Genomic DNA, 12,712 nt, shown 5'->3' with positions numbered 1-12,712 from the left:
AATGATCTTACTTAAAAACGGGAGATTTGAGATCGGCCTGTAGTTGTTCATTTGTGTCTTGTCAAGATCGTCCTTTTTCAGTATAGGTTTGATTACAGCAGTTTTTAGTGATTCTGGAAACACACCTGATAATAAAGAAAAGTTGACGATCTGTAACAGGTCTGACTCTAAAGTCTTTGAGACCTTTTTGAAAAAACTTGTTGGCAGGACATCTAAACAGCAGGAGGAGGAGTTCAGTTTACCTAAGATGTCCTCCAGGTCTTTGCTGTTAATAGGTTGAAACTGTTTCATGGTGTTTAAACATTTTTTTGGTGGACACAGTACATATCCTGGATCTGCTGTTGATGTACCAATTGCTTGTCTAATTTTTTGGATTTTTTCTGTGAAGAATTTGGCAAAGTCATTGCAGGCCATGGTCGAATGAAGTTCAGCTGCCACTGACACAGGAGGGTTTGTTAGCCTGTCAACTGTAGAAAATAAGACCCGAGCATTATGGCTGTTTTTAGTGATGATGTCAGAGAAGTAGGACCTCCTTGCATTCCTCAGTTGTAAATTATAATTGTGAAGTTTCTCTTTATAAATGTCATAATGAACCTGGAGGTTTGTTTTTCTCCATCTGCGCTCAGCTTTCCTACACTCTCTTTTTTCTTTTTTCACCAGTGTGGAGTTTCTCCATGGAGACTTTTTCCTTCCAGAGATAACCTTCACCTTAATGGGAGCAATAGTGTCCATTACATTTAACATGTTAGCATTGAAGCTATTGACGAGCTCATTGACTGACCCTCTGGGCAGGTCAGGTGTTAATGGGAAGACCTGGTTAAAAATTGCACTACTGTGTTCAGTTATACACCGTTTTGTGATCACTGTTGTTGATATATTTGTGTGGGCTGAGATTTTACTTTCAAAGAAAACACAGTAATGATCAGACACGCCCACATCAGACACAGTAACCTCTGAAATGCTCAGGCCCTTGGTTATCAGTAGGTCAAGAGTGTGTCCTCTATTATGTGTGGCCTCTGTTACATGCTGAGTCAGCCCAAAGTTGCCCAGAGTGTTACTCAGGTCTTTAGTCCCTTTGTCCTGAGGGTTGTCCACATGAATGTTAAAATCCCCAACAATAATTACACAGTCAAAATCAACACAGATCACAGACAGCAGGTCACTGAGGTCATTAAAAAAGTCTGTGCAGTATTTGGGAGGCCTGTAAACATTAAGAAACACAACTTTGGATGGGGCCTTCAGCTGTAAAGCCACATATTCAAAAGACTGAAAACTTCCAGGAGATAGCTGCTTACATTGAAATGATTCATTAAATAAGACAGCAACCCCTCCTCTCCTGCTCGCCCTGACCTCACTGATAAAACTGTAGTTAGGAGGGGTCGTCTCGATGAGAACAGCTCCACTGTTACTTTGGTCCAACCAAGTTTCAGTTAAAAACATAAAATCAAGGCTGTGCTCAGTGATTAAATCATTAATTAAAAATGTTTTCCCAGCTAGAGATCTAATGTTTAATAAAGCCAACTTAAGTGTTTTAGAGGTATTACTTGTCCCCTCGTGTTTGGGAGCAGTCTGTGGCACACAAGGTATGTTTACTATGTTTAAAGATCTTTTAGAGTGCAGCTCTCTGTGTTTTGACCAGGCCACATGTCTCCTGTCACCTAAAAGTACAGAAATTTTAAAACCTTCTAGTAAACAGGGTCCCAGCTTCTCCTGGGAAAAGTCATCACTGCCATAATCCTCACAGCCCGGACCCTTCACACATCACGCATCAGACTGCGGAGACAGGGCATGAAGAGGAACTAAGGGGGGCGAGGCTGGGCAATGTGACTTCGATTGCTCTGTTGAGGGTGGGGCTCGATGGCGAACCTTTGGCCGCTCTGGTGGGGGGTTTATGGGGGACAAAAAGGGATTGGGACGGGGGGTAGATCTGAGCCCAGCATTGACCCGCTCCATCATCTCCTCAGTGAATTTTATGTGTGGGGAGGAGGGAGAAAGGGAGGGGGAGGAGGGTGATGGCCTGTCAGGGGTTTGGGGGACTGGGGAAGGTCGTGGTCCCTTGTCCTGGTTGTTGGTGTTGTTGAGAGAGTTGGAGGCAAATAGGGACCCCTCTTCTTGCCTTAGATGTCTCTCCTTTCTGAGGCTCTTCCTCAGATGCCATGGATGTCTCTCCTTTCTGAGGCTCTTCCTCAGATGCCATGGATGTCTCTCCTTTCTGAGGCTCTTCCCGGGTGGGGGCAAATGGAGCTCCTCCTCAAGGTTTCTGCTGGGCTTTGTCTGTTCTTGGAGTACTGTTTGTTCCTCTTTATGAGATAACTCCTCGTTTATCTCAGCCTTGGCACCAAGCACGGATGGATGACGTATGGAATAAAACAAGTTGGAGGTGAACAGTTTCACCCCTGACTTGTTAAAATTAAATCCATTTGCTTTGAACAGATGCCTGCGTTCCCAAAAAATATTAAAGTTGTCGATAAAGTGCACTGAGTGGTCAGCACATGCTGATATAAGCCATTTATTCAGTGTAAACAACCTGCTGAATCTCTCGTCTCCTCCTCTGACCGGCGGTACAGGTCCACTGATGAATACAGCTGCATTCAGAGAGTTTACAGTATTTAATAATCCAGTAAAGTCCCGTTTCAGAACCTCCGACTGTTGTTTGGACACATCGTTTGACCCTGTATGCAGAACAATGTTTGTCACAGTTGGATATTCATCTGCAATTTGAAGAATTCTCTCCTTCAGGTTGTTGACCATATCGTTAGGAAAGCAGAGGACTTTAGTGTTCTTACCGCACATCCTTTGTACATCCTTTACGGCAGAGTCACCCACAATCAGAGTTTCAGGCCTAGCCTTTAGCTTTCCCTGTGGCCTTTCACTTTTCAACAGATTTTCAGACCTTATTTCGCTGCTTTTAGATGGATGGTTGTCCGATATAGATCCAGGGTCCTTTGATAGTGGAGCAAATCTGTTCTGCAGTTTCACATTCAGTTGAAGGGTTCTAACTAAGCATGCTGACCATCCAAAGCAATAATATAAAGTTAGAAATAAAATACGTTTGTGCTACATTCAAGAAAATTCCAACGATTAAAGCGAACCTGGAACCTCTGGAGCTGAACACGAAGCAGTGCTGAAGCTCTAAATCAGGGGTGTCAAACTTCAATGAGCTGTGGGCCACTGCAGGCGCTGTTGTCTGATTAGCCACTTTAGTGTCCAAGTAGTACAAAACAAACATCCCAAACAAGAAAACACCCATAAATATTTCTGAAAATGTTTTGTTTTTTTCAAATATAACAAGACAAAACTGCAAACATGAATGCAGATTTTAACTAAATGAAGCCTTTCATTGAACTACCAAATAAACACATTGTTCCTCTCTGTCTGTCCAGACCACAGCTGATCCACCTGATCCAGCTGTGGTGCCTTCAAAGACACAGCTGTTTAACCCCACTGTTGATCATGTTGTTTGATTCAGAGAACTCAAGAACCTTTGTAATAACTGTAACTGTAATGTGATTACTTGATCTAGTGTAATAACACCATCGCCAGCTCTGTCATGTGACCTGTTGAGATGATCTAACTAAGCTGTGGGTGGGGGGTTAAAGTCAACACCCCCATCATCTTTGTTCACACGCAGCGTGTCCTCATGAGCACAGGGTCTGTGGGTGGGACCGCAGCCTCAGATTTACAACCAAGGGGTGGCTGTAGCTCAGGTGGCAGAGCAGGTCAGCCACTAATCAGAAGGTCGGTGGTTTGATCCCAGGCTGCATGCCAAATATCCTTGGGCAAGATACTAACCCCATGTTTGCCTACTGGTGGTGGTCAGAGGGCCCGGTAGCGCCAGTGTCTGGCAGCCTCGCCTCTGTCAGTGCGCCCCAGGGCAGCTGTGGCTACAATGTAGCTTGCCATTGCCAGTGTTTGAATGGGTGAATGACTGAATGTAGGGTAAAGCGCTTTGGGGTCCTTAGGGACTGAGTAAAAGCGCTATACAAATGCAGGCCATTTACCATAATTATGAGACAATTTCATCTTACAGAGTAAGATGACCTGAAGAAAGTAACTAATTACGTTCTTCAGTGAGTAATTAAGTATCATACTCTTAAGAAAAGTAAAGAGTAATTAGTAATCCATTACCCCACACCTTGGCTATGACCATTAGTGAGTCCTCTGAGGGGACAGCTGGGACTCTTAGGCCAAAACAATAAGCACGCCTGACCCTCTGAGCTCTGCTACACCTGCACCTGTAGAGCTGGATGCACAGGTGTGGGAGATGCACGTGTGCCGAGCCCGGCCGAAGTATCACATGTCCACTGGCATCCATCTACATGAGTGTACCTGCAGCCCTGAGCACGTCTCATCGGCACTTTAAGGATAACTTTGAACTACCTGAGGAAACTTTTTTGGATAAAATTGTTAATATAAACGTTCATAAGAGAGGGGCGATTAAAGAAATCTATGCTATATTATTAGATCTTCAATCTCCTTCTCTCTTCATCCTTAAAGCACAGTGGGAGAGAGACCTTGGGATGACTATAACAGATGAACTCTGGCAATCTTTTCTCCGGAGGGTACACTCTTCTTCGATATGTGCCAGGCATGGGCTCCTTCAATTCAAGGTCCTACACCGATTACATATCTCCAAGGAAAAGTTAGCCAAGTTCTATCCAGGAGCTGACCCTCTGTGTAACAGATGTGAAGCAGAAACAGGTTCGCTCCTTCATACCTTTTGGACATGCCCCAATCTTCATAACTATTGGGTGTCTATATTTAACACTCTGTCAGAGATGTATAACGTTAAATATGATCCTTCTGCTCTAACGGCTATCTTTGGGGTGATACCTCAAGACATCACTTTGCCAAAATGCTATTCGAATTCTATTGCCTTTGCTTCACTTATCGCAAGGCGCCTTGTACTTTTAAGATGGAAGCAGGAAGCTCCTCCCACACATGAACAGTGGCTTGCGGAGCTCATGAGGTTTTTACATTTAGAAAAGATGAGATATACACTGGCAGGTTCAACCACCAAATTTCTTAAGGCATGGAAGTCATTCCTGATGTACATGGAAACATTTAAAATGACCACCTTATCATGACCGGATGCCATATCTCTATATCACTATCATAGTTAACTGTACACTGAACGTCCCTTATACATTTTATTTTTATATTTGTTTGTTGTTGTTTGTTTGTTTTTTTTGTTGTTTTGTAGGGGTTTCTTTGGTTTGTTTGTTTGTTTTCCTTCTCTATTTCTGTTATCTTTTGGGGTATTGTAAATACTGAACAGCAAAATACTGTATGTTCAATGTTTTGTTGTTAACATGCTGCTGTGACTGAAAATAAAATTTATAAAAAAAAAAAAAAAGGATGACTTTGGTTTAAATGGTAAAACACTGAATGAGAAAGCAGAAGTGAGCAATACTTCCATTCATCACTGACTAGTGATGAAGTCTTGTCTGGGCTTTATCATCAAGTTTCAGTTCGCTAAACTGAAACTTCATCTTTATGAGCTTCACGTATCAAAAGGAAAGCGAGCTCGGCTTAGCTCGGCGGCGGTAACGAAGCGCTTTCATTACGTTTCGATCAGTCGACTGATGCCGTCTCTGTGTTCAGACTCACAAAGAAAATCAACAGCAGGCTTATCAACGTTTCTTTAATTCTCCTTTATCAGAACTGTCACATAGCAACAGAAACAAAGTCATACATATGTCAGCTCCCTGAAAGAGAAGCTTTTCTGCTCTTTTAATACATGAAAATACCCATTTTGTTCTGTCAAAATAAATACTGAAGAGTTTTATAAAAGTCATTTTGTCTCCTTTGGACAGGTTATGGGAGTTATATGTTTAGTTTATATACACATTCATGCTGCAGGCTGTGAACAGAAGTTAAAGAACCCGTCAGAGGTTTGACGTGATTCAGAGAAAGAGGAAGACGCACCAGACGTGCAGCTGGCAGCTGCTGTTCACATCCTGCTGCATGCATACATTCTGCACTCTGCTGGAAGTCTTTATCCTGATTCTGTCAATGCCATCAATGAAAGATCCAGCTGTGTTTCCTATAAAGCAGGACTTGGACAGCAGCCATGAAATGCTGGAGCATGTGGGGGGCGTCCTCCGCCTGCTCTGCCGAGAACCTTGGTCCCAAGATGATGTGTGAGCTCACGAAAGCAGAACCTTGTTGATCGCGGTGGATAAACTGGAGGTTATGAACACACTGAAGGTGTAGTGCAGTTACAGCCCCTCAAGATAAGAAGATTTGTTGTGATTTTGTGTTTCTCTCTCTAAATGCTTTGAACAAGCTGAAATTTAACTCATCCGTTTCCTTCCTTTAACCGCAGGAACAAACTTTGTGTGGCCAGATTAATAAATACCCACTACATCCTGCTGCTGCCTGTGCTTTTAGGCTCTAGTGAGAGTAGAAACAGAGAGTAGAAACTGACCTCTGTAGTCACAAAGCCAAACATTAAACGAGCTCCTCTGCAGAACTCTGAGTGTGAGCATGCAGTGTTAATCCAAGGCTGTCGTCAGACTTGATAAGACCTACATGTTTCACACGTGGAGGTGTTTCCAGTTTGGCTGCATATCCCTCTGGCCTCACACTTGCTCTCCAAACAGACAGGTGATGCTTTTGGTCTGTTTAAAAAAAACTGTCCCATTAGAGTTTTTAAAGGTTGGAGAGCCCAGGTTTCCAACACACACAAGGACGGGCACCGACTGATGTCACAGAGAGACAGTTAAAAGGAAGACTGATGATTCAGAGACACTGTCTGCAGGGATGTTAGCGAGGGACGGATCAGCTGCTTAAAGCCAGAATTCACTTTAGAAGGAGGCGATGCTGCTGCTCGCCAACTGGCTCGGATTATCTTGCCCGCACGCTTCATGTCACCGATGCTCAGAACACTGGACGACTTAAAGATCAGCTGTGTGAGGACTCTGGTGCCACACTCATAATAACAATAACAATAAATGAGAAATCATTTTGAAAAACTGCACACTTCCTGTTTGGGATCCACATCAGGAACAGTTCAGGAACTTTTCATGACAAAAGCAGCTTTGAAGAATATTTTCTGTTTGCTAAAATCTTCACGGCCCTTTACGAACCTTTTGCCCTGCTCTCCCGCTCTCAGGGGCACTGGCACAGAAACAGGCAGCCTGGGTTGGAGCTGCACCTTCAGAGAAGCGAGCAGTGAGAACAGCATCTGATCCGGTTACACGAAATTACTCCAAATTGCAAAGGATTGTGGGCAGAGGTGGAACGCGTCTGAGCCCTGAAAGCCAACTGCTTTTCAATTTTGGAGAATCGATTGCAAGTACATTATGAACCGAGGTCTAACCACGGTCTGGGCACGCTGTTTTCTCATAAATTCTTATGAGTTGGTGTAAACACGGAACAATGAGGCCTTAATTTCAATGTCTTTAACATTTAAAGTGATTCTCGAGTCCACAGATACGCGTAGGAACAAAACACGCCCGCGTTACCGGCCTCGCCGTGCATTTGCAGGCCAAAGCATAACCGAAAAACTGTGTTTATGACCACGCTCACCATCTGCACATATCCAACTGCAGCTGACATCCACCCGTGTGCCGGAGCAGCACGGGTGGATGTCAGTCTGGGAAGTTGAACGTGGTTGGATATTTCCACTTAGCCATCTCTGATGATGAGTAACTACCTTTCCGTGTCAAGAGCTCCTCGTCTGTCTTTGTGTTGCAGCATCAGCGCTCAGCAGTGTGTCCCTCTGATTAAGAGATCTGAGAGGACTGCTTGCCTCTGCCTCTGTATGACATCAGCCTTGGTCTCTGAATTTTGTTGCTTTACAGATATCTTTTCATTAACAGCTCTGTGCAGTGAGAGGAATGTTTTTATCAGCAAAAAAAGAAGAGCCAGAAACAAGAAGTAGAATTAGCTGAATGTGAGAGGCGAGCCTGCTCCAATGTTAAACTTTCATGTTTGCTCACAGTCAAACCTTCAATCGTTTTTTTGTGAAGAACATTTTGACCAAAAGAGGACCACAAATCTCCACAGTAAGCAGATACTAAGCAGCCCTGGAGTGACCTGGGTTCGTTGGACTGTCACGACCACAATGTTAGCAAAAAGGGCCAATTTAAATCAGCGGCAGAGAAGATTAATTTCATCATTGTCCCGCCAAAGCACAGGATCTGCCTCTGGAACGTGCTTCTCTTTCGCCTCCTGCTATTTTCTAACGCTGTGTGTGTTTTGGAGCTGGGTCACCATTTAACCGGGTGTGTCAGACCTGCCACCGACTGTAAAATGAAGATGTACACGTCGCAGAGCTGCAGTTCGAGCCTCACATGCCCAAGTCTCTCAGCCACCTTCAGCACAAGTGAGGGTGATAGGGGACGAAAGCAGTGACATTCATGCTCTGGTGAGTTTACTTTTAACCGGCGTCCAGCGTGTCGTAGTGCTCAGAGACTCTAGAGGTGCTGGGCCGCGTAAAGCTTCCTTGACTCGAGGCCTTTACGCACCGAGCGCGTTGCAAAAAACGAAATTTGGAATTTTTCACATGCTGCGATTTGTTACCAAACGCAGCGATCCGATTGGTCAGACTCAGTTTAATCTGGAAAAACAAACGGGACAAATTCATCGTGTGAAATGACACGGCTGATGTGTGACAGCCTTTAAGCCGATTTCTTGTGCTAATGAGAAAAAACACAACAGCAGCAGCAGGAAGAGTCCTGCATGGAGGCACGCAGGGAAACAGACGTGACTGCGAGCGGTCGGCTTGTTCAGGTTTCATGAGTGCAAATGCTTGTTTATGCAGAGGGGACGTGGTGCGTCAGGGTGGGATGGATGTAACACGGGCTGAATCCCCTTTGAGAGCCTCACAAACACCTCTGACAACACCGAAATGACCAACACTTCCAATCACTCATTGCAGCTCTCACTGTGGAAGAGAGACAATCACTCAGATGGTGGCGTATGAGCACAGCAGCCTCTGTAATAATGCACTTGGACAGTTTAAATCAAGGCTTAAATGCAACCTTATGCTCTCGGCCGAGTGAGGATTCATGAGACTTTGTGTGGATATTCGGAAAAAGCAGTTAGAAACTGAAACACTTGGTTTAAAGGCTCATTTACAGGGACATCGTGGAAACAACGCAATCACAAACGGGTCCGTTGAGTGTCATCGGAAAGCTTTGGCCACATGATTCACTTCCAAGTCATTAATCACATTCTCCTACAGACGCCACTGCCATGTGTGGTGGCCAGTGGCCCACTGATGACATCGCCGTCCTGGTTCTGCTCAGTGTCATCTGGCCTCTGCAGACGACAGAACCAATGCGACACAGCGCTGGCTTTATATGCTCGCCTCACGGGCGGGTCAAGTCTCGGCAGAGCTTTGAAACCAGATGGCCCACTGGCAGTGCCCCGCCCCTCTGACACACCGCTAAAGTCCTGCTGGGCTCTAGATTCGTAGCATCGATGACGGATTTCAGCTCCAGATGTGTGAAGGCGGCGGTGTCCGTGCCGTTGGTCACAAGCAGGACTCGTGAGACTCTATGTGGGTGTGCAGGGACTTCTTCTCCTGCTCTGAGTGGTTCCCATTGTGGAGCACGCAATACCTGAAAACACAGACGGAGGGAGTTAATTTAACAGGCAGAAAGAAGCAGCCTCCAAAATGACAAATCTGTTCCACTATTCACACAGCTTTCAGTGTCTGCTGAGGAGCACGTCACGGCTGTAAGACCATTCAAATAAGCAGAATACGGAGAATAAGGAGCGCATCGAGAGGAGGAAAGAGCTTTCAGTGAGTCTGTCTGAAACACTAAACCAGCACACATGCACAGGCTTCTGCTTTACTGTTGCATTTATGCTGAAAGCTGACACTGACTGGGCCACCACAAAAATCCATGAGCTCATCGGAGCAAAAGTGAAACACCTGAAACGTGAAGGAAGGGTCTGAATGAGAAGTCGGAGCTGAGTGGATGAGATAAGTGGTGTGGAGTTACATTAAACCATCTGCAACCTGACCAACACTCAGAGGAGAGGACGGGAAACCCGAGCTGGACTCAGATGAAGCAGCTCTGGGACTCCAACACAAATAAATAAGAGCAGTCACACACAAAAGGAAAAGGCACTTTCTAATTAAAGAGAGAGGGACGTCAGACCGGGGAGTGATCTCAGCTAACGCCTTTTATCGTTGTCATAATGGGAAAAGAAGTGTTTCAGGAGCTTTTTAACGCCGACAGCAGTCAGACTGGGAGGACAGTGTTCACCAGCTGACCTAAAACACACTCCATCTCCAAACCAGAGCTAAATACAAGCGTGAAACCAAACTGCTGCACTTCATATCGATATAAAAATGAAATAATGAGAGGAGCTGGAGGGAGCAACCATCTTTAAACACGTGCAAAACCAATGAGATGCAGACTCAGAAAAAAGATCACCTAAAATAAGTTTCATATTAATGTAGACGAACGTAATAATCGAGCACGCTGTTGTGGTGTGCTGCATTTTCAGCTGTGAATCAGCTGAGAGTATTATTATTAGTATTACTGAGAAGAGAAAAAGGAAACATCAATGAACTTTAAGTTTGAAAAGGCCAGTGAAGATGTGCCTTCTGCAGCTAATAAAAAACAGAGGTGTCTGATATTAGAAAATGACCCAGCTGGGAGGAGGTCCCAGGTTCAATGTGAGGGCTGACGTTCAAGTGCTCAGTCTCGTTCTGAACGCGCTGATTCCAGCATGATTTCCTCCTGCAGCCTGGAGCTGCTCACAGCACAAAAGATCCTTCCAGCAGGAGGACTCACAAACCTACAGAGAAAACTCAGGACCCTGCTCCAAGAAATGTGTGTGCACCATGTGCGGCACCTGTGTGCACGCACTGTGTGCACTCACAGGTGTGTGCATGCACAGAGTACGTGATTGCATACATGTTTTGTGTACGTAGACAGTGTGCGCGCAGGCTAAAACTATTACGAGCTGTTTACGCAAACACCCCGGCCCAACACACTTCCTGCCGACTAACTGGCCGTGAAATGCGTCTTCCAGACAGCCGCGAACATTTAAAGCTTCTCAAATGCAGACAGCTGCACATTCTCGTCATAGCACTACTCCAAATTGCTGCCACATTGCGGCGTTCAACCCTCGCCAGCCTCACTGAGGGGGGAACAAAGATGCTGGCTGAATCGGGACCCTCACTTTGATTCCAGGGGCCCCCTTACCTGCCAGCGTCTGCACTACAGATAAAGTTCAATAGGTACAGGATGTGACATCATCAATGGATCACCCTGTGGGTATTCAGTCTAATTATTAACGTGTTTATGTGAAAGAGGCGGAGTTTACAGTACGTAACCAATCAGGAGCATGGACAGGTGTACAGAGAGCAGAGTATTGTAATTATATAACAGTTGCCTTAAGGTGCATTAATATCTTTAAAGGCAATAAACACTAAAAAAACAAAGGAAGATAAAAGGAACATATTAGAAAATGTTCCATATTCACTTAAATGAAAAGACGTGTAAGACAGTTAAAGTTAACCAGTCTCAGGGGAAAAATTATTTCAGCATTAGTTTTATTTTATTAGTCATTTTTAGAAGAGTAAATATGCTCAGTTATACATTTTATATGAGTGAAACATGTGGTAGGCTTTGTAGTGTCTCACACAGTCAGCTGTCATCTTCAGTAACTGTGGTGGGGATGAGATGGAGTCAGTGTGTGATGAATGTGGTCACGGTGCCAATTACACTCGATTACCTGCAAAAATCACAGGAATTCAGTTCAAGCTCAGAGGTCTGAAGCAGAAATTCCTCCACCCACAGTGACGTAGTCGCTAAAGCAGCGGTCCCCAACCCCCGGGCCTCGGACCGGTACCGGTCCGTGAGTCGTTTGGTACTGGGCCGCGAGAGTTGAGGCTCTGGTGTGAAATGTATGATTTTCAGGGTTTTTATCGGTTTTCAGCGTTATGTTGTTATCGTTTTTATTGTTAACTCGGTTTTCCTGGGTCTTTTCACGTGTGTTATGAATAAATCTTCTTTTTTTTCGGTACCGGTACTAGTTTTATTTTGTTGTATTCATCCGCGACACCTTAAAGGCCGGTCCGTGAAAATATTGTCGGGCATAAACCGGTCCGTGGCGCTAAAAAGGTTGGAGACCGCTGACCCCAGTCTCACGGATCGTTCGTGATCATGGCGAGGCTGCGGTCCTGTTTTCACTAAGGTCTAAGGAATCCTCCAGGAACCTTTGAACCACAGAGCTGAACCTGAAGCATCCCTCCTGCTTCACCTTGCATCCTCGGGTTTGCTGCCGGTTGTTTCCTGGCTTCTGCTCCTGGATTTCAGGCTGCAGGTCTGGTTTGTGCTCAGTTCAGATTTGGTTTTTCTGTGAGCCTCAGACTGTGGCAGAGCTTCTGTGTTTTTTGTTTCTCCACATTGCCGTTAAATTAGAGCTCGCCTTCTGTTTGCCATCGCTGCCTTCGACACCCTGCAGACACGTCCTCGTGTCGCATAGCTGTGGATCCTGTGGCAGCGAGCCGTCATGTGAGCAGACTGTGCTTTCTGCTTTGCTGCACAGACGTCAGTCCAGCTAGCACCTTTGTGAAACAGCCCAATCAGATACAAGGAAACCAACCATAATGCATTAACATGTAACAAGCAGCAGTTTCATTCATCAGAATCAATGAAGCATCCCAGTGTTTCGTTGAAAAGCTCAAACTGAAGAAAACTAAAAGCTCAAAAAACCGCTCAGCTCTGCACGAACACAG

General features: G+C 45.0%; 1 protein-coding gene across 5 annotated transcripts in view; it reads right to left on the bottom strand.

The window, feature by feature from the left end:
- Positions 1-5,628: 5,628 nt before the first annotated feature.
- htr4 (5-hydroxytryptamine receptor 4) overlaps positions 5,629-12,712 on the bottom strand; it is a 162,990-nt gene continuing 155,906 nt past the window's right edge. For all 5 annotated transcript variants that reach the window (XM_085286906.1, XM_085286929.1, XM_085286913.1 and 2 more), the window contains one exon: positions 5,629-9,572. In XM_085286906.1, coding sequence (XP_085143032.1) covers positions 9,485-9,572 — 88 coding nt within the window. In that variant the 3' untranslated portion in view covers positions 5,629-9,484. The remainder of the gene's footprint in view (positions 9,573-12,712) is intronic.

The sequence above is a fragment of the Mchenga conophoros genome, linkage group LG2, assembly GCF_057382185.1.
Source record: "Mchenga conophoros isolate Kocher_MC1m ecotype Shallow Benthic linkage group LG2, M_conophoros_male_GT1.1, whole genome shotgun sequence".
NCBI classification, from domain to species: domain Eukaryota; kingdom Metazoa; phylum Chordata; class Actinopteri; order Cichliformes; family Cichlidae; genus Mchenga; species Mchenga conophoros.
Note: the sequence above shows the minus strand (reverse complement) of the source record. Positions and strands in the feature narration are given on the sequence as shown.